The sequence below is a fragment of the Tenebrio molitor genome, chromosome 8 (genome assembly GCF_963966145.1).
Source record: "Tenebrio molitor chromosome 8, icTenMoli1.1, whole genome shotgun sequence".
Classification (NCBI taxonomy): Eukaryota; Metazoa; Arthropoda; class Insecta; order Coleoptera; family Tenebrionidae; genus Tenebrio; species Tenebrio molitor.
This window is the reverse complement of record NC_091053.1, coordinates 8,251,462-8,277,846: the sequence shown is the minus strand read 5'-3', so window position 1 is coordinate 8,277,846 and position 26,385 is coordinate 8,251,462. Positions and strand designations below refer to the sequence as shown.

At 35.5% G+C, this 26,385-nt stretch overlaps 4 protein-coding genes across 5 annotated transcripts; 1 reads left to right on the top strand and 3 right to left on the bottom strand.

Moving 5' to 3' along the window:
• Nucleotides 1-7,983: 7,983 nt before the first annotated feature.
• Nucleotides 7,984-10,497, bottom strand: LOC138136956 (circadian clock-controlled protein daywake-like). Of its 2 annotated transcripts, XM_069056261.1 has the most exons (7): nucleotides 10,290-10,497; nucleotides 9,998-10,235; nucleotides 9,812-9,945; nucleotides 8,785-9,761; nucleotides 8,498-8,735; nucleotides 8,320-8,453; nucleotides 7,984-8,270 (listed from the first exon to the last, which is right to left on the bottom strand). In XM_069056261.1, exons 4-7 carry the CDS (start codon nucleotides 8,846-8,848, stop codon nucleotides 7,996-7,998), a joined length of 711 nt encoding a protein of 236 aa, XP_068912362.1. In that variant the 5' UTR covers nucleotides 8,849-9,761; nucleotides 9,812-9,945; nucleotides 9,998-10,235; nucleotides 10,290-10,497; the 3' UTR covers nucleotides 7,984-7,995. The 2 variants fall into 2 exon arrangements, with proteins under 2 accessions (XP_068912362.1, XP_068912361.1); XM_069056260.1 differs by lacking the exons at nucleotides 7,984-8,270; nucleotides 8,320-8,453; nucleotides 8,498-8,735 and having other exon boundaries at nucleotides 9,095-9,761; nucleotides 10,290-10,465.
• A 2,878-nt stretch (nucleotides 10,498-13,375) lies between these two features.
• LOC138136193 (protein takeout-like) lies at nucleotides 13,376-14,415 on the bottom strand. The gene is made up of 4 exons (XM_069055251.1): nucleotides 14,333-14,415; nucleotides 14,047-14,284; nucleotides 13,862-13,995; nucleotides 13,376-13,807 (listed from the first exon to the last, which is right to left on the bottom strand). The coding sequence occupies exons 1-4, from the start codon at nucleotides 14,394-14,396 to the stop codon at nucleotides 13,500-13,502; spliced, it is 744 nt and encodes a 247-aa protein (XP_068911352.1). The 5' UTR covers nucleotides 14,397-14,415; the 3' UTR covers nucleotides 13,376-13,499.
• Nucleotides 14,416-17,282: 2,867 nt separating this feature from the next.
• Nucleotides 17,283-18,068, bottom strand: LOC138137021 (uncharacterized). The gene is made up of 3 exons (XM_069056323.1): nucleotides 17,818-18,068; nucleotides 17,633-17,766; nucleotides 17,283-17,584 (listed from the first exon to the last, which is right to left on the bottom strand). The coding sequence occupies exons 1-3, from the start codon at nucleotides 18,066-18,068 to the stop codon at nucleotides 17,283-17,285; spliced, it is 687 nt and encodes a 228-aa protein (XP_068912424.1).
• A 4,527-nt stretch (nucleotides 18,069-22,595) lies between these two features.
• LOC138137178 (cytochrome P450 6k1-like) lies at nucleotides 22,596-24,027 on the top strand. The gene is made up of 4 exons (XM_069056474.1): nucleotides 22,596-23,116; nucleotides 23,169-23,384; nucleotides 23,427-23,678; nucleotides 23,731-24,027. Exons 1-4 carry the CDS (start codon nucleotides 22,681-22,683, stop codon nucleotides 23,895-23,897), a joined length of 1,071 nt encoding a protein of 356 aa, XP_068912575.1. The 5' UTR covers nucleotides 22,596-22,680; the 3' UTR covers nucleotides 23,898-24,027.
• Nucleotides 24,028-26,385: the final 2,358 nt, after the last annotated feature.

The window sequence follows — 26,385 nt, the reverse complement described above, 5'->3', positions numbered from 1 at the left end:
AGCAGCTTAATGTTGGCAATAAATTATTACATTAATGATTTTATTTTATCTATCTTTTAGACAATTAATGACTAATAAGTAATAACCTTGCGTGCATAATTTAAGTAAGTACTTACGTTAAAAAAGTATTAAGAATAATTCCTTTTTGGCACATCAATATTCAACAAAAAATTTATATATTTAGCTGAATCGCATTAAGGGTAAACACAAAAACAACTGCTTAGCTACAGACATCAGTTCTAAACGTAACAAATTTCAGAATGACCAAACATTCCGTGCTTCGAAAGTAAATATATATTTTATTTATAGTGAACAATTTAGAACGAGTTAAAGGTGGCAAATAGAAATAACACTGTAGTAAGTAACAATATTAATCATTTTCACAACATATCTAGAAACGATCAAAATGTCTGGCTTCAAAGGTAAAAGTTTTAAATATTTTTAATAGAAATTTAAATTGTACTTTCTTAACCGGCACTAAATTTCAGACATTGATGATCCTTTCGCCAACATAAGAAGGATATGTATTGACTTTGGCTATAGTAAAGTTACAAAATGTGCGAACGTTTTTTGTACAATTTTTCACAGTTTCGTTATGTTGCTTGAACTTTATTACACAATCGATAATTTTAGTGTAAAGTTGGTAGCAACATATGGACTATCAATTGTTGTTCTTGCTTATGTAAATTATTCACAACACAATCACGTTTGTTAAAATCTCATTATTAAATTTCCAGATGATAAGTACGATAATTGTGTCAGAAATGATCGAAAATACCACTCTAGACATCATTCAAAATTCATTTCGGTTGACAGACGTTCTCGGTCCAGAGGTACCATCAGTTGTTATTATTTTCAAAAACTCGACAAGAACAAACCTTCGCTTTTACGTTATTTGTGGAACCACTGCAGTTCTTGGCATTTTGTTTTGTCCATTTTGTGGCAGTGACAAAGAGTGGAATCTCGCTGAAATTATTTTTGAGGAATATTTAAGTCCATGGTCACTGCTTTTCTATCATATCTTTTATTGGTCACTGCCTCTCTTGATTTATAACACGATTCGTCCTTGTCTTATACTATTATATACAACAGCGCGGATCCGTCTTCAAGTCTCATTGATTAATCAGCGAATTTTGCAAGACTGTGTTGACAATGTATATTTTGACAAATTGAAAGTTGGACAGCAGATTTCTTATCAAAACAAAATTTTCAGAACGTTATGCTCTTGCATCGACCATCATGTCCTAACAATTAGGTATACTACTAACATAATGGAGATATTTCAACTAAATGTCATTTATTCAGGATGTTCAAGAAATTACTTGCAACTGTAAAGTTACCCATGGTAATACTTTTATTGTTAAGCATTTTTGTTTCCATTTTTGTGATATTCGTCACTCTGTACGTATGTTATCTGTCAACTGAACACAACAACAAGTAGAATTACAAACGATGTTTTAGACTTTCGAAGATGCGAGCACCATCTGGAAGTTACGCCTAACTGCGATGAATATTTTTGTTACTATGATTACTTTCACTATGGCTCAAGCTGGGCAGAATCTGTTTGATGAGGTATGTGTAAGAATAAACTTTAACAAATCTAACATCGACAAATCAAATTAGCAGACGGTTAAATGTACAAACCGCCTAAGATTTGTTTTTGAATAAACGGGAGCCCGATAAATACTTTTTCTCTTACGGTTTTAGACTAGTAACACTCTTGATATCTTAACTCAATGTTCGTGGTACAACTGGGACGCTAAAAATAAGCAGATTTTGTTAATTTTTATGACAAATTGTTTGAAACCTTGTTCCCTGGCGTTTGCTGGAATCGTTGTAGACTACAATTTAACTCTTCTTGTAAGTATTATAAAAGCAATTTTGTAAAGGTGCCTAACAGTATTATGTTTTGTTACAGGTATTACGCAACGCCTGTACTTACGCCTTAGTTTTGTATAACTTACAAAACCGTAAGTGATCACTTTCAATGAAGAATTCCTACTAATTGTCACGTTTTTGTCTGCACTTAAATTATATTACTAACTATTTGTACAGAGTACATTTACACTTTCAAGTAGTAGTTACAGTAGTTACCGTTTAAATTCTGTAAATTACAACAATAAAAAAATTGAAAAATGATCTAAGTGATGTCTTGATAATATTAATAACCATTGTAGTGCCGTAGTTTAAATTAAATCCTCGGTACCGCAACAATAGTGCGCCAAAATCAAAGTACTAGCGGATAGACTAGGAACTTGGGGACGGGGTTGGCAAGACCGGAGGGAGAGGGCTCACTTTTTTTTGGCGGTTTCGACGCGTGAGGTAGATTTTTTTCGAAAAGAATCCACGGTGTTGAAAGAGATCCAAGATTTTTAATACCTTTTGCTGAAAGGGAATCAAGCCCACTATCGTCCCGTGTAGATACTTTGTGTTCGATTCGAAAATTAGACTCTTTAACCCGCGTTCGGGGTGTTTAGCCTGCCAGGACTGTGTGGCAGAGTGTAGGTCTGTAGATATTATTTTGTTGCATTCTGATTCTCTCGAGAAGCACCCAGTGACCCAGTTGTTGATTTTAAGTTTTATCCCCTAAGTTTCTCCCGGAAGATAAAATTTTCAGGCAATTAGTTAGTTTCGCAAATTAGTAGCCATCGTCTGACTCACGTGAGTCCGTTTTTGCCACCAATTTCTAACGGGACTTATCGTTTAGCTTGACGTTTCGTTTTGACAAATTGTGACATTTATCAAAATCCGTTCACATAGGAGGAAATTCTCAAATTCTGACAGTGTCGAACCAAAAAAATGTTTTATAGGAGATAAAAAGGCAGAAGGCATCAAACTACAGCACTTACTAGCCAAAATGTACAACAAAAAAAAGCACAAATAAAGTTAACTTTATTGGTGATGTTCGTCTTTGTGATATGCGCACAAAGTCTACGTCGAAAAACGTTTGCGCAAGTCGTTCTCCGTTCTGTCTTCTGTGAGCGTGACGTTTCTGTCAAAATGGCGCCTCCGAGAGTTGCGACTGGATTTAGTGTTATCTAAAATTCCCTATCAATAAGCTGGCAACTGAAAAGTTACTAGGGACTGGTCACAATCAAAATGAATAGATATTATTTTGGGTTGCATATAACGAAATTTTCATCGGAAGTCTCTCGTGAATAACCTGTATATTGCTTGTCTGCATAGGTATAGGTCCATTTTATGATTTTGCTTTATACGCTTACCAAATTCACCCAAGACTTCAAATCTGTTTTCTCGAGACAACTAAAGATAATTTTACAGTGTTTTCGTAAGTACAAAAAAAATAAAAGGAAAATTAATTTTTTTGTTCGACACTGTTAGAATTTGAGAATTTTCTCCTATGTGAACGGATTTTGATAAATTTGACAACTTTTACACACAAACTCGTCAAATAAACTACTATTATAACCTCACTTTCAATAACAATTGATTTGTAAATGAAATGAAATGAAAACTTAACTAACACCGCTGGAATTTTGTAGGTTTTTTTAGCAGTTGACTGGAATGGCTTCGCATCAAACTTTTGCCCAGCATGCGAAAATTTTACAGTCGAGCTCGCGAATTATCGCCAACGTTATCACATTTATAAAACACGAATCAGAGTGTGTTCTGTCTTAGAAAAATTTAATACAAAGTTGATTTTACGTTTAATACTTTTATCCACAATTCTGCATCCATTAGATATTATATTACTTAGTATTATAAAATAATAATGCTGGACTTCGCCCTCAAATCTGACAAAAATCCCCTATTATTATTGATTATATCACAAACTGCTCAAACGTTTTGTTCTACATGATCGCCACTGTCGTGGCTCCCAGTGATTCTCATTTTCCCTACGCCACTGACGTGTTAAAGGCCGCGCAAGCTAAACTCCGCCCCAGGTCCGTTGCAGTTTAATACGATTCTAGTTACAATAATTCAATATTCAATTAAATAATTTCAACATTTCAAAACATTTTAATCCAAATTTCTCTTGCCAAAAGATTTTTAAGTTGCTTCGTATCCCAAAATTATGATGATGACATCTGAATTTTTGTTGTAAATTGAAAAGTTTCTCACAGTAATAAATCTCAAACACTGAGAGAGATTTTAGGAAAGAAACTGTTAAAAAAATTATTTACTTTTGCTCAATTAACATCACAGAATAAATGTTTAATTTAAATACAGAGTGTCCCCAAAAAAAAGACGAGTCCATAGCTCTCTTATTTATGGGACGATTTTAATGATCTATACACCAAATTAAATGGTTGTGAGTAGGCTGCGAAATGGCCTACCAAATTCACGTAAAATCCCAACGACTTCAAGGTTAAACTGTCAAAATATTTTTTTTCAAATGAGAATACATACCTTTTTTTAGTAATTCCGATAGAGAATTTTATTCTGAAAACAACAATGTATCACAAGTATAACCTCAAAGTTAAAAAAAATTTAAAAAATAATCCATTTTTGGAAACAAATGACGAGCACCGAGCGAGAACCTATCAAAATGCATTGCGTTACACTGTAATAACCAAATTCAGTTAGCTGGAAAAACAAATGACAAATAATAACATGTGGGATTGCGCAGAACGTAGTTTTAGCGTAGACGATAGTAGCATTTTTAATGTTTTTTTTTTTTAATTTTTGGTATGTAAGTTATACTTGTGATACATTATTCTTTTCATAATAAAAATCTCTATTACAATTAGTAAAAAAAAATATGTATTCCCATTTGAAAAAGAATATTTTGACAGTTTGGCCTTGAAACCCTTGGGGCTATACGTAAATTTATTAGGCCTTTTTGTAGCCTATTGACAACCATTTAATTTGGTGTATAAATATTTAAAATCCTCTGATAAATAAGGGAGTTATGGACTCGTCTTTTTTTTTCGGGGACACTCTGTATAACTAATTCTAAATTGATCGCAGTTTATCGATATAATCCATCTATACACCATCAAAAAGATCTGCAAGAGATGCTCCACTTAAGAAATTATTGTATGGCCCCTACAACTACGTTATGGTACCGACATCGTGGCCCAAACATGACATTTAAAAACTAACTAGCAGTGTATAGTTAGTTGCATATATGTGCATTAAAAAAAAAATTATTATGGCCCCTACAACTATGGTAAATGTAAATAAACCAATTCTTTTTATTCATAGAGACACTACCAGAACAAGTACTTGCCTTAATAGTTGTTGTTCCTTTCTGTAAGTTTCTTATGTGGTCTTATTAGTCCTAACACTTCTAACCACTTAGCACGACGCTCAGGAATTATCGGCATTCTGTGTAAGGTAAATCCCTTCTCATTTCTATTTTTACAACTAGTAATGAAACAACTGGACATTTTTATTTACAATGAGTGGTTTTACATTTTACAATAATTATTTTACAACGCAATGACAGTATGAAGTGACAGAACAAGTAATGAAATGTAAATCATAGCCGGCTTTATTGATGACATATGGTGACTTCAGCGTCACCAACCATATTCTGGGCCAGCCAGATGTCGGTACCATAACGTAGTTGCATGACCAACTTCATTAAACTATGTTATGGCCATTTCAATTCCATTAAAATGCGCTTCGTATGAAGTATGTTATGGATAGTGATGAAGTGGTGCCATCTGTTTGTTAGACATGAAGGTAAAATTGCCGTCAAATTTGAAATTTTGTCAATCAAAAAACCCTGAAAATGCTCATTAAATGCATTATTTGTGGCAATTCTGAAAAACCTTTATTTGAATTTCCCAGCGACAGTGGAGTTAGAGCTAAATGGTTTGAGGTTCTTCGGGAAATTTGTGGTACTAGAAAAGAAATTCGTTAACATAGTTTAATGAAGTTGGTCATGTGATGGAAATGAAGTGGCGATATTTAGTGAAATTTAGAATAACCACACATTTAAAAAGTTAAATATCAGGTTATGCCATACCATAAATTATTGTACAGCGCCATCTTTCAGCATAGGAACCGTCATACACTAATAAATAATATAGTCCAATTTTTACCCTTTTGCAATGACGTCATTATCTAGCAACTTTACGTATGTTTGAGCTAGGATCAGAAACAAATTTGAATTGATCATAAATAACTATAAATGTGTCAAATTTGCTGACAATTGCTTCGAAAGGTTATGTTTGTAATCAATGTAATAAGTGAAAGAAATTAAAAATTGTCAAATTGACAGAAGCATAAAATAACCTCAAAGTGACCATCAATATACTCAATTTCATATAAATGTGCATCTAAGCAAGCCATGAAAATCTGATTTTCTGTTGGTAGTAAAGCTAAAGCTAGTGACTTTGACTTTCAAAGTTGCTTGCTCTGCGTGAACCCGATTTGACTAATTTTTCAGGTTTTGTCCATTTTAACATTGCTGATTTCAAAAGCAATGTTATGTCTTTTTACTGATTAAATTAAAGTAATTCTTATTTGTTTTTGTCTTTGTATTGTTACCAAGTAAAGATTTATTGGACATGACCTTCATAAATGTGACTTTTGTAATGTAACTAAATTAAAGGTGCTTTTACAAATGCACAGCTCACTTGATGAACATTTATATGAAATCAATTATAAATAAACGTGCCTTTTTTTTTGTTTTTTTCTGTTTCTGTCGTTTCAATGAAGAGAAAGCGAGGAAGGAAATCGTGACGTCACCTCAAAAGGGTAAAAATTGGACTATAACAGATTTTTAATTAGGTTTCGTCAATGCCAGATTACATCTATCATTCAGCACATTGCCCAACAACATATTTTCAAAATTAAACTTCATCTCTTATGGTTCCTTCGTCAATAAAGTTCTGAAATAATTTTTCGAATTTATCTGTGAATGGTTTCACAAAAATATATTTTCCTCAGTTGTCTCTAATTAATTTGACCTGAGACCATCCCTTTAGTTAACGATTTTGTAAAGTTTCTTCTGTTCACAATTTCGCTGTTCACTTTAAACAAAGCAAATAAATGACGCGATAAATTAAAATCTAAACCTGTTTAGTTCTTCAAATATTAGTATCAAGTGTTGAATGAGATTGACAATGAACTTGTGACGTCAAAATTATTTATACGTTCAAGAATTCGACTTCTATCGTTGATTGATGAACTCATTTCAACCATTTTTTTTACAAAGTTCTCAACCTTGTCCCGGCATCTTACGTTTTTGATCTTTGATGGAATTATTCTCAACAGAAATAAATTATTCATTTAATTTTGCAATGCTAATTAAGCAGGTTTAAACAATAAACAATCGTATTAATAAAGAGGTAGCATTTGCTTTTGCTAGCAATTTTTCTAGCCTTTGCTAGCACACATACAGGATTATTCACATAAGATGACGAGCTTGACCAGCTAAAAATGCAACCCAAAATACAGTTTACAATGCATTCATTGTGTTTTGGTATTTAAAAATTAAATCAGGAATCCGAGTAAGTATTCTACTAAGGGCCGGTTGCACCAACGTGAGTTAAATTTAACTACAGATTAAAATAGACGAAAACATTGTTATAACAATAGGTAACTAAAGTAACGAAGCATTTTAACCCATAGTTAACTTTAACTGGCGTTGGTGCAACCGGCCCTAAGTGAAAGATACATCTGTCATTGCATTTTTCGTTCATATTTACTATTTGAAAAGGTTTTCGAACGATGACTGAACCGATATGATCCTACTTACTCATTACTTTTGTGATTTTAATCGCCTAGTGTTCTTATTAAATCATACTTTGTTGAGTGAGGTATTTTTCTGTCAGAACTAGACATTCATTTGGCTGACGTTAAAAGCTGTCTATGTTTTATGTGCATTATGATAATGTTGGATAATGTAATAGGGATTGAGATTGCTTTGTGAATTGTCTTTTGGGTTGCATTTTTACCTGGTCAAACTCGTCATCTTACGTGAATAACCCTGTATAATATTACTTAATGGGTCTGGATCAGCAGATAACAAAATGCAAAATAGCAACAATAAATGTCTTTTTTTATTATGACACTCCATCAAGAGATGCTTAAGAAATTATCGAATACTTCGCCGTACGCTTTTCCATAATAATCAACGTAGATCGACAACAACTCTTCTAAAATTTCTCTCCACTTGTGACTCATTGCTCTACTAAAGCCATCGTTTAAATCTTTATCTTCAAATAAATTTTCAAAAAGTGCTACCACTTCTTGCGGTTGCATCATCAAATTGGTGTTAATCACTCGCCAATGCGTCTTATCATTTTTCGTATACTCCTGAAAGGTAAAGGTAACAACATACGTTACATTTCCTGAAAGCAAAACAATCAATCAGCGGAAACACATTTGTGGGAAACTCGCTTGATAGCACAGTCGCCGCTCCTGCCGTGTCAATCGGCAAAAGAAACATTTTTCCTTTGGCTTCGTAGTCGAAAAAGTACTTAATTTCTGGATGGGTAAGTGCTATCGTCAAAGTCTTGTCTTGAAAATTCATGCTAAAAAAATGTTTTCGAAGGTCCTCGTCATTCAAGACACTTACTTTGCTTGACTTTTGCTGATTTTAGTGCGTCCAAAGATTCTATAGTTCTTGAAAACCTGTTGGAAGTCGACCTTTCGTCCGAGACTCGGCAAGAACTTTGCCAAGAAGAATGGTTCAAAACTCGGCAAGCCATACTCTTCCATCGGTTTGTTCAACTGACGGATGGCGCCGTGAACTGCCTCCGACAAGCACTCGTTGAAGTCGGGCTTGCTCTTGTCGCACTTTTGGAAGTTGGAAGCTGAATAACGTGTGACAGGACGACAACGGTGAAGAAAGCGACAACTTACGAAACATCAAAGCCTGGCAAAGATCCATCAAGGATAACACACCGAAGAACATCAACATCTTCATTTTGCCGCGGTTACTGATGATACTCACTCATTTCCTAGGTATTTATATTAGTCTTATTTTTGTTTGTCTGTTTTGCAATAACTTGGCCAACCCAAACTGGTGTGCTTGACAAAAAAAAATATGCACGAAATGCCAAAGCAATTAACACGTACTGAATTTTATCATCATTCATTCATATCTTTTATTTTGCTTTTTCCAGTTTTTAAGTTTCTACACAAGACAGACTTGAAATGAGACTCATTTATTCCTAAATTGTTTTTATTTCGTTATTTTTCCATTTAATGTTTATGTTTGTGTCTGGAAAATAATTGTGACAGTACATACTGACTATTTCCTTCTGCAATATAATTACAAAATTGGTCCTGAAACGATTCCTTGCGGGACACCGTTGTAAGTGCAGTACTGAAGAGCAAACATACTACGTCTCAGTTGCACTCTACTTTGACACGTGTGTGTGTGGTTGTGAAGAAAATTTAATCAAGAGTATGCGTACCTGGCTGGTACAACTTTTGCTGATCAGTACCGCACTTAACAAGCAAAAAAGAAAGGAACCAAACAAGTTTATTGAAGAAAATACAGTGAACGTAAAAATTGCTCTAACAGGTTTGTTCTTACACCCCATCAAAGAGTTCCTCGAGAGGTACCTTGCTCAAGAAATTGTTAAATATGGCGGCATAAGCGTGTCCGTAATTGGCCACATATATCGCTACGAAGTCGTTGAAGATTGGCTTCCACTTTCTGGTCATAGCTCCATTGAAACCATCGTTCAGTTCTTTGTCTTCGAACAAATTTTCAAAATTCATGATCAACTCTTGCGGCTCTACCAGCAAGTTATGGTGAATCACGTGCAGATGTGTTTTGCCATCTTTCGTATATTCTTCAAAAGTGAACGCAATAGTGTAGGTCACGTTGTCTGCAAGAATATGCTGATTTGGGGTGAGTTCTCGACGTACAAAGACTCACGTGACAGTACTGTTGCTAGCCCCGAGGCGTCAATTGGCAGCAGAAACATTTTACCTTTAGCTTCGTAATCGAAGACATATTGTATCTCGGGATTGGTAATCACTATGGTCAAGGTCTTGTCGTGGAAGTTCATGCTTTGGGAACAATAAACACAATCAAAAGTGGATGTTGGGATCGTGAGCTTACTTCGCCTTGGTACTGCTGATCTTAGTGCGCCCAAAAATTTTATAATTCTTGAACGTGTGTTCGAAATCGATTTTTCGACCAAGCCTGGGTGAGATGCTGGATAACAAGAAAGGCTCAAAACTGGGTAGACCATATTCCTCCAATGGTTTGTCCAAATGGACGATGGCGTTCTGAATTGCTCGCGACAAGCACTCGTTGAAATCGGACTTCTTCTTGTCACACTTTTGGAATGTTGGAGCTGCAGCAAAGAAACAACAAGTTAAAGCCGGTAGTGCAGGACTGTTGGACTTACGCAAACTCAACGAATAGCTGAGTTGTGCCGAAGATAATGCGCTGAGGAACATCAAGATCTTCATTTTGGCGCAGGTGCTGATGGTACTGTGAGGAGCTAGTACTTTTGTTGGTATTTATATGTTACAAAGCTGTTTTCAAATAATTTATTCACGCCGGACTGGTGTGTTTGTCAGAAAAAATTGATTTAAAACGCAAAAGTTGTGTTATGTACAGAATTTCGTAATTATCCTTCTTTTGCTTCTTTTATTTGGTGTGGTCTAGTTTTTAAAACATTAAGAATTTACAATTTTATTTTAATAACATGAATACTAATTTCTTGATCCAGATTTTAATTAATTATGATCATTCCAAACGAAGATCTAATTTGCCACCCCCATGTATGATGTCAAGCTTTCTGAACAGAACTAGAAATGAACACAAACTTATCAGAAATGGACAACTGACTCGATGATTTATTTTAACAACGAAGACGTAGATTGTTGTTTTAAACTTCTTAATTAACATTTTGCATTTTAAACTTTTCTTTACATTGACTTACTGACCTTTGTTAACACATTAGACATTACCTAATAACATTTTTCTCTTTTTATTTTCCTGACGAAAATACCTTCAAGTAGTGTCATTTGCATTTTCAACTCGTCCAACCAAACAGGTGGGACAGGTTTGCCAAAAAGAAAAAATCAAAAACTAGAGGAAAATATGAAGAAAATGTTTATCGACGATAGTTCAAGTGAAGTTTCGTTTCTTCTACTGAGTATTCTTTTATGATTCAGTACCATTTTTTTTTCTTGTATCAGTACTGGCATATCTGACTGCAGAACCATCGACTCTATTTCTTTATTGGTCAGACTTATTGACCAATTAAGCGACGACCTTGTTGCCAGGTTTACAACTTGATTTGTTTTTACTTTTTGATATTAGATGTAACAAAAACGAATAAAAAACGTCCAAGGAAATACGATCAACAAAAACTCTTTGGGCTAGTTTATAGAAAGAGAATTAAATATTTAATTCGAATTAAATTTTAATGCGCGATTAACCCATGAATCCGAAACTTTGATTGGTTCAATCTGATCACGTGTTCAGTTAATCTCGCATTTGATTACGATTAACTTGATTTCGCAACTGTAAACTGGTCCTTTGTAAAATAAATAAATTAATGGACACCGTTAAATATTTCAGTGATAGTGTGTGCATAGAGCTAGCCGATGCCCCCAAAAACTTGTTTCCAGTCTGTGCTCATCGCTCTGTTAAACGCTTCATTTAATTCTTTGTCTTTGAAGAGATTTTGGAAACGTAACGTCAAATCTTGTGGTTTCATAATCAATCACTTGGAAATATTTTTTGTTCTCCTTGGTGTGTTCCTCGAATATAAACGTGACATCGTAGGTGACGTTGTCTAAAATGAACGAAGAAGAACGAAAGAAGATCTAAATGTGGTTGTTGAGGTGGGACACACGCAAGATGACAGTTGTATGTCCCGAGGTGTCAATCGACAAAAGAAACATCTTACTCTTGGCCTCGTAGTCAAAGTCGTACCGGATCTTCGGATTGGTGAGTTCAATTGCCAACATCTTGTAAAAATTTATAGATGTAGATACACTTACTTGGCTTTCGTTTTGCTGATTTTGGTACGCCCGTTGATCTTGAAGTTCTTCTAGCTGTGCTGGAATTCCACCTTTCGGCCGAATTTTGGTGGCACGTACGGTCTTCTACTCTTCTATCGGCTTATCCAGCTGGGTGATAGCGTTCTGGATGGGGTCGGACAGAGAGTTATTAAATATTTCTCATGAGTCTCTTTAAATCTTTCTGTACTTCCTCAAGATCTCCATCTTCTCCAGATTTTCCGAATCTTTCGTAGTATCTTTCCGTTACATTCTGGGTCTCCTCTGTGTACCCCTGATCTTCCTGTAACTCCTCCAAATCCAGCTACATCTTCCATGAATCTCTTTCCATCTTTCTGTACTTTCTCAACACCTTTATATGTCCTTCAGATCTTCCCGAATTTTTCATAGTATCTTTCCTAAATCTCTCTGCATTTATCATTCCAAATCTCCATACATGTTACATTCTGAATCTCCTCTGTCTACCCCTAATCTTGTTGTATCTCCTCCAAATTTCTTTCATAAATCTCTTTGCATGTTTCTGTACTCCCTTAAGATCGCTTTGTCTTCTCCAGATCTCCATGTATGTATCTCCACATATCTTCCATGAATCTGTCTGCCTCTCCTATCGTCAATCTTCCTATACCTCCTCAAGATTCCTTTGGATGTCCCCCAGATCTCCATGTATATCCTTCAGATCTCCCCGACTTTTCCCTAGTATCGTTCGTAAATCTCTCTCTCTCTCTCTTTCATTCCACCTCTTCGTTTATCCCCATTCTGGACCTTACATATCTGTTCCTAACCTGTCTCTATTTCGTCCGGATCTCCACTTATCTTCCACAAATCTCTCAGTACCTCCCATCTCACCTTCTCCTATCTCCCACAGATCTCTATATATTCTGAAACTTGTGTCTTCTCAAGATCTCCCCTAGATCTCACACTCTTGGGATAAAACACTCCTATGTGAGCAGCCTCTTGGCCAGCAACGAGTGATGTCTTGTTTGTAGTCTTCTTTCTTCATCACAACCGTTCAGTCGCCTTTGTCATCTTCAAATACCATGATGTCTCCTCCCAGATAACGTAGAGCTCCGCTTCTTCCTTGCTGACGATCCCTTTCCATGGTCTTTCTTGTTCTCACACATAAATGATCGGCTGCTTTTTGCACTTCAGTAATGGTGTCGTCTTTGGTATTGTGCTTGCAGCGACGGCAGAACTTATTTCTTTGACTATTGCGATATTTTAAAATAATCAAAAATCGCCAAATTGAAGAAGTGATGAAGGCGCCCAAACCGTATTAGCTCTCAACTTACATCTCACAAGCTCTGACCGACACAATCGAAGCGAAAATCCATATTTAGAGCAACCAATGAAACTTCTTTGTTTGTCAACGCGTTTGAACTTGAAAAATGTGCTGTTAAGTCAGACAAAAAATTCTCAAAAATTTTACCCTACCATTTAGTCTTCTGATGAAAAAAAATACTTTCCTGTTTGATGGAATATATTTTTACACCACTACATACTCGTATACACATAAACAAAAAAATTAAGATTATTTTATAAAACATAATGTGCAAAAGATTACAAAAAATATGCTAGGACATGAATTATCTACTGAGACCATCAAATATTTCAGTGATAGGAACTTTCCTCAAGAACCGATTGAACACGTCGGAGTACATTCTCCCATAAAATTGTACATAAAGTTGGTTGATTTCCTCAAATACTATCTTCCAGTTCTTGCTCAATAACCTACTGAATCCGTCATTCAACTCTTTATCTTCCAGTAGATTATCAAAATGAAAGACCATATCCTGCGGTTGCATAACCAAGTGAGTGTCAATCACCTGGAAGTACCTTTCGTCCTCTCTCGTGTATTCTCCAAACGTGAACGTGTAAATGTACGTCACATTGTCTAAAACGATTGTAACAGTCTATGGATGAATCTAAATCCAAAAGAAAAACTCACATGCGGTACCACTTCCCGCTCCTGAAGTATCAATCGGCAGAAGGAACATTTTCCCTTTGGCATCATACTCGAATACGTATCGAACTTCAGGATTTAGAACCTCTAGTGTCAAGGTTTTATCGTGAAAGTCCATGCTGTCAGAAAGCAGATGAATCAAGTATCATTTCTTAATCCTTGATACTTACTTAGCTCTTGTCTTACTGATCTTGGTTCGCCCATAGATCTTGAAGTTCTTGTATCTGTGATTAAAGTCGATCTTTCGTCCAACTTTCGGAGGTATGTTCGGCATCAGGAAAGGCTCAAAGCTCGGCAGACCGTACTCCTCCAGAGGCTTGTCCAACTGGATGATGGCGCTCTGGATGGCCATCGACAAACATTCGTCGAAATCTGCTTTTCTCTTGTCGCACTTTTTAAACGACGGAGCTGCAACACGTAACGTCAGAGCTTTCAGTGAAGGTGAACAATACTCACGCAAAGACAAAGAACTGCAAAATTTGATCAAAGCGAAGACACCGAAAACCAGCAAAGTCTTCATTTTGGGTGCTACAGAGACTCTGAAAAACAAATGCGTCCAGTTGTATTTATATGCGTGGCAGGCGAAAAAAACTCGAAATTATTTTGCAAACTTGTTTCGCACTGGACCTTTTTTTGAAGATAACACAAAGCCAGACTGGTGTGACGGTTAATAATGTTGCCATAATTACGAAACGACGTTCGTGTCTGATAATGAATTTATTATCATCGTTGGTTCTTGTTTTCGGCGTTACATAAAAACGTGTTGGAGCAGAAGAAACAGTCTTCTCGCTCACTCAACAATATTTAAATCGTCGTTGAAATTAGTTAATCAGATGCGGTGCTAATGGCTTATCAAGGATTTGAGGAATCTGATTAAGTGGGAAGGTTTATTGAAAAACTTCAGCGTGGAAAGAACCGATGTTATTGTTGATTTTGCGACGTTTGTTCGTATTTCCATAAGAGCAGACTAAAATAAAAAAAATTCTGTCGTTCTTAATTATCTCGAAGTTAAGCTTTTTGGTTTGAATGTTGCAAATAATTACGACAGATGCAGAGGAACTATACAAAAGAGTTGGGCAATTTTTAAATCGTAGACGTTTGCGCAGCTATGTGAGAGTCAGCAATGTCCTGTTTAAATATACGAGGCTATGTAATAGTTGCGCAACAGCCACTAATAGTAGTTTGACCGTGAATGTAACTGACCTGTCCTAAGAAGAAATTAAAATAAATTTACAAACACATGAATAGTAAAGAGTTCGTGGCGTAATCTTGAGGCAGGTTTTTGAAAAAAACCCAGAAAAGAAAGAAATAGTTTATTTTATTTATCTTAGATTTGATTTTATTTGTGTACAGAAAAGTACAATTATATGCCGTCAAAAAGCTTAGTAAGTGGTACTTTTTCCAAAAATCTATTGAAAACGTTGCCGTACCCTTGGGCATAACTGTCAAAGTATATGCAGGAACAGTGTCCAAACGGTTTCTTTCAATCTGAGCTAATTTCTCAACTAAAAGCGTCGTTCAAGGCTTTGTCCTTGAACAAATTGTCATAACGGCGGCTCATCGCTCGTGGCGCCATCTTCAGTTGAGTGTCGACCACCAGTAAATAGTTTTCATTGTCTCTGGTGTACTCTTCGAATGTGAAAATGAGTGTGTACGTCACATTCTCTAAAATGACCTCCGAGGTGTATTTTTTCAGATTCGTGAAGAAGTACTTACGTGCTGTAACAAGCGCAGGACCTGAAGAGTCGATTGGCAAAACAAACATCACACCTTTAGCTACGTAATTATATTGGTAGCGAACCTCAGGGTTGATGATTGAGATGGTCAAGGTTTTATCTTCGAAATTCATTCTGTTTAGAGAGACGATATTTTTGGAACGTACTGTATTGTCGTTGCTTACGTTGCTGTCAAGTCGGTGATCTTGGTGTGGCCAAAAATGTTGAAGATTTTGAACTTGCCGTTAAGATCCAATTTGTTTCCAGTTTTTGGTAAGAAGAACGGCAGGAAGAATGGTTTTAAACTTGGCAGGTCCTACTCTGCCAGTGGTCTGTCCAGTTGGGTGATGGCGTTCTTGACGGCCCTAGATAAACAATTGTTGAAATCACTTTTTTTTTGTCACATTTTGTACACAGAGAATTTCTTCGAAACAAATGATTTATGCAGTTTTAGGGGGTTGCAAGAGATCGCCAAACACAGTACACTAAAAAATGTTAACTGCTTCATTCTGAAACTGTTGTTGTAGACAGTCTGAAGATAGGTGTGTGGCTTTTGGTATTTATATGTGAGAAATTGTTTAGAATCACAGTTGTAAACTTGATGCAGAAGCATATCAACAACTGACTTTTTCTTTTTGTTGTTTATTTTCAAGTTTCTTCAAGGTTTCCGATATGTTTTTATTTTAATCGAAATCACATCAAAGGATTCTGATCTAAATTTCACGAAATCAAAATGAAAGCGTATTTTAAAGAGTTGCAATGAGCTTGACGGTGAAGAAATATTTGAAGATCCAACTGTTGAAAGGATTGAAAGAATGTAAAAAGGAAAAAACGGAATGGAAAAGTTTGTCTTATCTTCGAAAGTCATTCTGTTAACATAAATGGTAGTTTTTTTTAGGAGGCACTGTATTGTCGTTGCTTACTTTGCTTTCAGGTCACGTTTTATTCCATCTTCTTTGGGTAAGAAAAACGGCAGAAAAAGTAGCTGATTATGTTCCTTAAGTGGTTTGTCTAGTTTAGTGATGGCGTTCTTGATTGCTCCAGACAAGCAGTCGTCGAAATTGGATTATTTCTTGTTACATTTTGTAAATGAAGAAGCTGAAACAGTCGCAGCTTTAAGTGAAGAATTTCCAGCTGAGAAACGATTTACATAGTTGGATAGGGTTGCAAAAGTTCACCTAACACCACAACGCACTGAAAAATGTTAACGTCTTCATTTCTAAACGGTCGTTGTCGAAACTGTGAGGATAAGAATGCTTTCTCGTATTTATCTGCGAAGAATTATTTATAGTCACATTAGTAAACTTGTTGCAAACGAGTCAAAGGCTGAACTCCGCCTTTTTGTTATTGTTTTTTATTCAAGGTTTCCGATTAAACGTTCTTTCATTTTTCAATGTGAAACGAGATCAATCTGTTTTAAAGTGTCAGTGAAAAGAGTTGAATTAACGTAATCAGTCTGGTATTGAAGATGCAACTGTTGAGAAGTTAGGCAAAACGACAACAGCTATAAATATGGAGTTCTATGGAATGGAGTAGCCTTCTAGGTTTTTACCAAAATTTTTGCCTACGTTCCAAAATCTTGTTTTTACTTTATATCGTCATTTTATCTCGAGGGAAGGTAAACCACAAGTGGATTTGATTGATACAAGACAATTTATTTATCAAATCATTTAATAAAAAAAAAATACAATTCATTTGCCATTAAAGACATCTGTAAGAGGTACTTTTTCCAAAAATCTGTTGAAGACATTGCCATAAGCTTGGGCGAAACTGTCAAAGTAAATAGGTCCAAAGTGCACAAAAGTTTTCTTCCAGTCTGCACTTAGTTCTCGATTAAATCCGTCGTTAAAGATCTTGTCCTTGAATAAATTGTCAAAATGGATTTTGACAGATTGTGGCACCACCTCCAATTTACTGACAATCACCAGGAGATAGTCTTGATTGTCCCTCGTATACTCTTTGAATGTAAACGTAAACATGTTGGTCACATTTTCTAAAATTGTGTTCCTTCAAAATTAAAAAAAAAACGACATAGACTTACGTATCGTGACTAATGCAGCTCCAGAAGTGTCAATTAGCTTGAAATCCATTATACTTTTGGTTTCGTAGTCGGATTCGTACCGCATTTCAGGATTAGTGATCGCTATGGTCAGAATCTTATCTTCGAAATTCATTCTATGAGGAAAATGGTACTATTCTGGAACGGGCTATAGTGGTGATGCTTACGTTGCTTTCAAGTTGGTGATTTTGGTGTGTCCAAAAATCTTGAATTTTTTGAATTTGCTTACAGAGTAAGGTGCCTTGTCTATTTTTGGGAGGATTAGCGGCACGAACAGTGGTTCCAAACTTGCCAGGTGGTACTGCTCCATGGGTTTATCCAGTTGGGTGATGGCGTTCTTGATGGCTTCAGACAAGCAGTCGTTGAAATCGATTTCTCGCTTGTCACATTTTGTAAACGTAGGAGTTGAAACAGTCATAGCTTTAGGTAAAGACTTTCTTCAAGCAAGAAATAATTATGCATTGTTTTGGGGTTGCAAAAGTTCGCCAAACAGAAATCGTTAGAGTCTTCATTTTGGAACTGTGAGTTGTCGTCAACACTGAGAGAATAGGTGTGTTTCGTCTATTTATACGTGGAAAAGAATAGTTTTGAATTACATTTGTAAACTCGTTGCAGACGTGTATCAAGAATTGAATTTTTATTCTTTTTGGTTGATTGTTTTCCAGTTTGTTCAAAATATTCTAATGTAACTTTACTCAAATTAGTTTCGGAGTGTGGTCCCTTGAAGAAAAGTTGAATAATCGAAATGAAGCTATCATAGAATAATAATTCGAAAGCTCAACTGTTGAGAGGTTAAGAAGAATAATCAAAGGTAAAAGCGTGAGAATATTTATGGAAAAGTCGTTTAGATCCTTGGAAATTTACTTGCACTCGTACATCGGATAACAAAATAAATTGTGATTTTGCTATTGGTCTCTAGCAAATATACTAACAGGAGCATAATAGTTATTTTTGTAATTTGCCTCTATTTTGATTCTCTAATAGACATATTAACGAACGCGACGTCACCATCTGGGATGTCCTTATAACCATTATTTCACGGAAAAATTTACCAAAAATTTTAGGTTGGCAAAGCTTGATCCGTCATACGTGTCAGTTTAAATCACAAAATGTGCAAAGAATTATTTATCAGGATTTATCAGGCAACAAATTCGCGACCGTATTTTTGGCAATTTCACGTATTTCAGCGGGCGTACATTAAAGATCATCTTCCATATTCGTGTTTTGTGACTGAATTTGGATAAAACAAAAGGCGACTTTGAAGACTTGATCAAATTTTCACTTTTAAAATTAAGACATTACCAACCGCCACAAAAAACCCTAAATCGAGGAAAGTAAACATGTTTGTTTAAAAACGGCTTAAAAAGGGCAAATTACAAAAAATAGTATAAAAAACTCGTTTCATAAGACCTTGAAGCACTCATTCTTTAAAATAACTCGTGGCTACGCCACTCGTTTTTTAATCTTGAATTCATGCTTCAAGACTGGTCTTATGAAACTTGTCTTTTAATATACTATTATGTAACAAGTGAGTAAGAAGTAATAATTTTTTTACGAGGAGGAAAATTTGCCGCACGAGCGAAGCGAGTACGCAATCCGTCGAGTAAAATGAAGATACTCTACTAACGAGTTTCATACAAAAAGTTTTTGGCGTCCGTTATTAAATGTACAGGTTTTTCATTCATTTCTATTCATAAAAAAAAAATTAACGCAAATCTGGCCCACTCATACCAAAAAAAGCCCAATTTACACAAGAACGAGTTGAATACAACGTTTTATTGTTCGACGAGCGACGATCTAAACTGTGGTGTTGTTTCTCTAGACAGTGAAAGTAAAAATATCAGATTGACACTTCTGAAAGATTTGTCAAAAAACAACAGTCCGAGTAATTTGTAAAAACCCAAAATGTCCTCTACAAGATAGGATAGGTCTCATTTAGTTATACCCTTGAATCAATAATAAGAATCATAATTGCCCTATTTTACTCCACTAATAGAGCGCTCCGGCACTGAGGGTCTTGTGATGGGAGTTATTCACTAGCGTTTAACCATTTTTCGCCGGTCTCTGCTGATAACATTGCCCATACATTAGCAACATATCTGTGACTCGTTATTTTCGTAATGATAAGTCATTCCGACTAATTAGATGACAACTCTGACAACAGTATGTTTGATTAACGTCCATGCTCATTTGTTTTTTTTGTCAATTCTAATTTCTAACAAATCAGCGCAAATTTGAGCAGGACCGGTTTCAGAAATTTCAAAAAAATGTACTTATTGTGTCTTCATTGCCGTACACATTTTACTAAGGTGATTTTTGCTAAAACTCTTTAGAACAACGCATACTATCACATGTTAAAAGGAACGCCTCAACTTCGAAAACACCCTGTATAGATTATTACCAATTTGCTAATTAATTAGTTAGGTAGAAGTTACCATTTAATAGATTCTTGTTTACTCATAAATCAACCTGTATAGAATTGACAGTCTCGAGACATAACGAGTATTCACTTGAATAGTTCATAGTTCAAGTTGGCTATGACTTTTTGATGAAACAAGATGCCTTATTTGATAGATGTCAGTTGTGTTTTGGGAGGGTAACGTCTTTTTTGAGTTGAGTTTTGTTTTCTGTGGAATTATAATAAATGCTTTCACAAGTAAACAACAATCGCTTTTTCTATCTCACGATGGTTTTCACTGTGGAACATAAAACTTTTTTAATCGAAAGTTATTTTCGAAACGACAACAAAGTCGGGCGAGCTTGTTACCACAGATTGTTACCTGCAAGCGTTTTTCTATCGCGCATATACATGTGCGTACTTTAAAAACTTATGTACCATCGAACGATATCCATCTCTCGGGCTAAAGCCCTCGAGCTGGATTCATCGTTCTCCGGGCGTAATCATCGTTGTAACGCCCTTGGTGCATAAATAGCTATTATATTTCACTTTAGTATAATTGCATCATAACTCCTAGGATACGAAATACGTAAACATGTCCATAACAACCGGGAAATAATACAGGGCGTAATAGGAACAAGCGGGCGTAATAAGGATAAGCGGGCGTAATGAATTCATAACGCCCTCATCAATTCAAAATTGCAAAGATGCCAATTTTTTTTTTTAAGAACACGTATAGTGAAAAATAAAATCTTGTATGCACCACGGCGTCACCGAATGATTACGCCCATCGAACGATATCCATCTCTCGGGCTAAAGCCCTCGAGCTGGATTCATGGTTCTCCGGGCGTAATCATCGTTATAACGCCCTTGGTGCATAAATAGCTATTAATTAGTTTGAGCGAACGGAGATTAAAACTTAGATAACCAAGCAAAAATCAATTCTTTATTCGTAGTGAGAGTGACATTGAAGTTATGCACCACACTCGATCAAGGGCATAAACCTTTAAATTAAATGCTCGAAATGACGCCTCCCGTTTTAGATGCACGCTCTTGTGCCCTTCGAGCCATAGAAGCTTGAGTTTTCACCAACATGTCGGAATTATGTCGAACTGACTCGGCAGCATTATTCACAGGAACAGTTAATTCTTCGACGGTATTAACTGGAGTCACAATCGGTTTTAAGTGGCCCATAAAAAAAAGTCCCAATTATTCCCGCCCACATGTTCATTGAAAATCTTTGTTGGATTTAGTGTGGATTTTCTTCCAATCAGATGTGGGTATGATGTGAAATGAAAACGCCATCTCGAGTAAATCCTGTTTCATCTGTGGTTAAGACGATTCTCAAAAAGATGGGTTTTTCGTCGATTTTTTGAACAAGACAAAATGACAAAATGCCATTTGACGTGGCGAATCTTCTGGTTTTAAGTGTTGGACACGTTCAAGATGATAAGGATGTAATCCCTGTTCGTGCAGCGTTCTCCAAATTGTGAACCTGGAAACACCCATTCGTAATGCAAGTCATCGACAATTAACATTCGGTTTTTCCTCAACAGGCTTGCAGAGTTTCAGGCTCCAAGTCCAAGACACGGCGAGATCTTGAACGGCCTCCATCTCAGTTGACGAGCCCTTCGCGATCGGGAAATCTGTCCATGCACAAACGACTGGCTGCCTCAGCATTTGATAAAGCTTCTCCGTAGATGGGCACCATGTTTGTTAACTCCGGATTAGTGTACAAAACCATTTTTAACGATAATTACGGGAAATTCACTTTCTAATGCATTGTAAACGCGGCTGCATGCAGGTGAAGAACGTAACTAAATTGTGTCAGTAAGTTTTTGCAAAACCTATCCGCCTGGGTTTTTGCCGAATTTACTTTTTGTGTGTTAACCTTTTTCGTACGAAGCCGTTGTTCTTTCACCGTCCCATCCATAAACAACTCGAATACACAGAATACGGTGAAAATAAATTTGAGTATTTGGTAAATAGAAAAGTAAATTGTTAAATTTTCTGAACGCATTTCAATAATACGCTGTAGATAAAACTTCTTTAGAATACCACTTAAGTGAGTGCCTTGTAGTAATCACGTAATTTTAAATACATGTGGTAAGCATGATAAAACTGTACCTAACTCGAGGTTAACGAAGTCATTTATCATGTAAAGTGTCTTTTGGTAATCACGCAGCTTTAAATAAGTAGATATAGGTATGTGTTAAGTATGCAAAGTTGTCCCTAGCACAAGGTAAACGAGGTCATTTATCATGTAAAGTCCCTAATGGCTGTAGCGCATTCATTGGCTTTATCAAGTCTTAATAATTCTTAATTGTTTTAAAAGAAAATACAATTACTTATGTCCAGAGACCGGCGGAAAAAGGTTTTCGCCTCCCACCACTCTAGTGCAGTGGCTTGGTAGCTTTGAGTTCGCCAAATGAATTGTTTGCGTGTCAATTGCGAATTCGAAAAATATATCTCAGACGAGTAAAACCAATTTTTGATTTTGTCAACACAGAATTGAACAATGTTTCGAAACCTATCGGCAGACCCACTTGCGTTTTACACAGTCTTCATCTCAAAAGATGAAATTTGGCGCTGTCTTCGTTCAAATTTCTCATCAGCTTTCACTCCGTTGAAGATGAAAATTATGTCTTCTTCAATTAAAGAGTGTGCAGAGAATTTAAGTTGTTATTTGAGCAGCCATAGTGGAGAAACTTTGGAAATAAAATGTGTAATGAAGAAGTTCTCTACCGATATCACATGTTCGTACGCGTTTGGAATTGAGACATCGTGTCTGCACCATGAAGATTCCGAAATTTTCAAAATGGCTACCAGGCTAGTGGATACCACATCTTTTATTAGAAGTGTTTCGATATTGAGCTACTTTTTTCTACCTAGGCTAGTAGACATATTCAAATTGACTTTCCTCAACAAACCTGCCACCGATTATTTTTGCAATTTGTTTAAGGAAACACTAAAACTAAGACAGAAAAGCAAAATTGTAAGAAATGATTTTTTGGATATTCTAATCAATTTCAGTAATAGTGAAGTCACAATGGATTCTTACGAATGCGGTTCGTTTCGTCAATTTTGTGTACCATTTTAGGAAATGTATTTATGTTCCAGATAATGAAACAATAATGGCCTCACAAGCAATTACATTTTTTACAGCAGGAAGTGAGACGATCGCAATTACATTGTCCCTCACATTTTACGAACTAGCTTTAAACAAAGTTGTTCAAGACAGGCTCAGAACAGAATTGAGAGAAGCAGTTCACGAAAAAGGACCACCTACGTGCGACATGCTTGAAAATGTAAAATATTTGGACATGGTTGTGAGTGGTGAGTAATGATACAGTGGACAATAATTCGCACTGTGTGTAGAAATTTTAAGAAAATATCCTTTGGCACCAATTCTGCACAGAAGAGCTGAAACAGATTATTTATTCGAAGAAACTGGTTTCACACTTGACAAAGGTGTTTCAATTCTGGTTCCGGTTAGTGGATTACATTATGATCCCGACTTTTTTCCCGACCCATATAACTACGATCCAGAACGTTTCAGTGAAGAAAACAGAAGTAAAATTAAACCGTACACGTATCTACCCTTTGGAGATGGTCCGAGAAATTGTATTGGTGAGTTCATATCAGCTCAATAAACATATATTAGAAATATGAACCGTTTTAGGTAAGAAATTTGCCCTCGCTGTAATCAAAATGGGTATCGCTTACGCCATTAAAGATTTTGAATTTGGAGTTTCGGATAAAACATCTATACCGTTAAGATTTGATCCGGCGTCCATATTCATTCAGGAAAAACAAGGCATATATTTGAAATTTTCCAAAATTTTATAAAGTGGGTGTCTGAATTTGTGGTGAAATGGGAGATGGTCAAAGTGTACATCTTATACATAGAAATATATCTGTAAAAATTGTATTTCTCTTTTTCACAAAGATATGGCCGTCATTGTGTTATTATTGACTTTATTTTTTTAAATACTTCTTTGCAAGAAAATTACTAAAGAAATATGGTTGGGAAGAAATTCAACAATTTTTCTTCATAATTGTATTGCAGTGAGTTGCAGCAAATTCCACATACAGTGCATTCACTTTTGTTTTAGACCAGAGTAGGCTATGGAAATTTGGCGAGTTGTATGGTAGGACTGTGGCTGAATGACAATATACATCATGTATAATATTTGAGGTTACACTTTCTTGTCAAAATCCATGACCATGTAGCCAAGCATTATCATTTTCCAATTAACTACATAGTTTCGAGTACTCAATAATTTAGTGATAAATGTAAATATTGCACAAATTTCAAACTAATTTACCTTAATACTTAATAATAATGTCAAATTTGACACTGGCAGTTCGAACAATTTTGATTTTCTTATTTTGACATAGCCCCGATACCAACATTTAAAAAAATTAAAATAGCCTACTTTGGTCTAAAACAAAAATGAATGTATTATACGGAGTGATCAAATAGGACTGTTTAAGTTGGTAACACTGAATTGTATTTTAAATCGTATAACAGGAATAACTTTCGGTTGTTGATGGCTTGTCGTTGTTAATGCTATACCTACATCAGATATTTGTCAAATAAACCAACAAAACATATCCGGTTGCAGTGTTATAAATAACCGAATTAAAAAATTTTCTTAATTGTACTGCCAACTTAAACAGTCCTTCTTGATCACCCGGTATTATTTCCGCTCCGCATTTGTTTTGTTTTGTTTGAAGAACAAAAAGGTTGTGTTAAGGAGTGTTTTAGTTGTAAGGAACAAATGATAATAGATACGGTAATAATGAAACAAGCTCGAATAAATAATAGAAATATTTATACCGCATTCATAGACTAAAAAAAAGCCTATGATTCAGTACCACATTCATGGTTAGATGAAACTTTCCTTCCTCATTTGGGTATTGTTGGTTGCCGCATTCCCTCGGATGAAATTTTTGCGGAAAATTACGAAACAAAAATAATGAGAAAAGAAATATTTATGGATCCCACGTTGTGTTTTATTTTTCATTTTGTTTAATTAGGTTCTAACGAGAGGCCGTACCTTCGGAAGGTTTTTCAAAAATAGAATTAAAACGATTGAGCACACTTCGCTTAAATTTTATTTAACAAATAATCGTGTATGGTGGTGTTTGGTCCCAACAAATGGTAGAAATAAATAAATGAATTTAATAACAGAAGTTGGTGGGAATTTGCCCCAATGAAATTTGACTCGCGGCCCACGAATTGAGATCTGTCTCATGAATAAATGACTAATAGACGAGCGGATAACCACTAAAATCGTTCACCAACCCAATCTTCGCGTAGAACTAAATGAGTGATACCTCAAAATGTTCGTCTTGAAGTGCTTAATATATATCCAAAGTTACGACATCGGCCATTGCCCTGACAAAAGTTATTGGTAGTAAACGAAAAAAAATTTTTTTTTCTAAAAAGTTTAATCAATTACCTACCTCGCTCTCGCTACAGTTATTGAGATGTTTTTAACACTATTATTTAGTATAGAATGTCTACTTTCCAACGATATACAAAAATGTATGTTAATTCAGTTGTAACCGACTCTAATTAATTATAACTAGCTGACCCGGCGAACTTCGTACCGCCTCAGAGTCAATAAATGTTGTGTTAACTTATTAGCTGAATTGAATTAAGTTTTTTTATTAAGATAAAATGAATAATCAAAGTGAATTGAAATTTAATGATTTAATGCATACACAAATTTAATGCTAAGCACTACGCCCTCTGACGGAGATTATTGATATTCACGTCACGTGATGTGCAAATGTGATTAACGATATAGTACCTTAATTAACTCCCATGAATTTACGACAATTCATTGATGAGTACTGAAAAATTAAGTTTTTTCGGTAAATTCATTTGCAAGAAGTGAGAGTATAATGAGTAGTAGAGCAAATTGCTGTGTCTCGAGTTGTAACTAACTATGCAGTGAATTTTTTATCAACGAACCATTGGGATTGACATGGTGTAAACTTTATTTCATGTCCGAAAAATAATTTTGAAATTAGCAATAGAAACACCATTGACGCGAAATAAAGTTTATACTTTATACCATGTAAATCTCTATGATTCATTGATAAAAAAATTCACTGTATAAAAATAATCCGGAATTAACAATCACCATAAACGGATTGCATATTTTAATGAATTTGGTTGGGATCTGACGGGAAGAAAATATGGAAAATTAAATTAAAAATTGGAAAGAGAATTATTAAGCATATGCTGTTTGTTGGAAACATTTTGTAGATGAATATTTTGTTCCACTGGTTTGTTGGTTTGATAATTTGGACGCACTGTTCA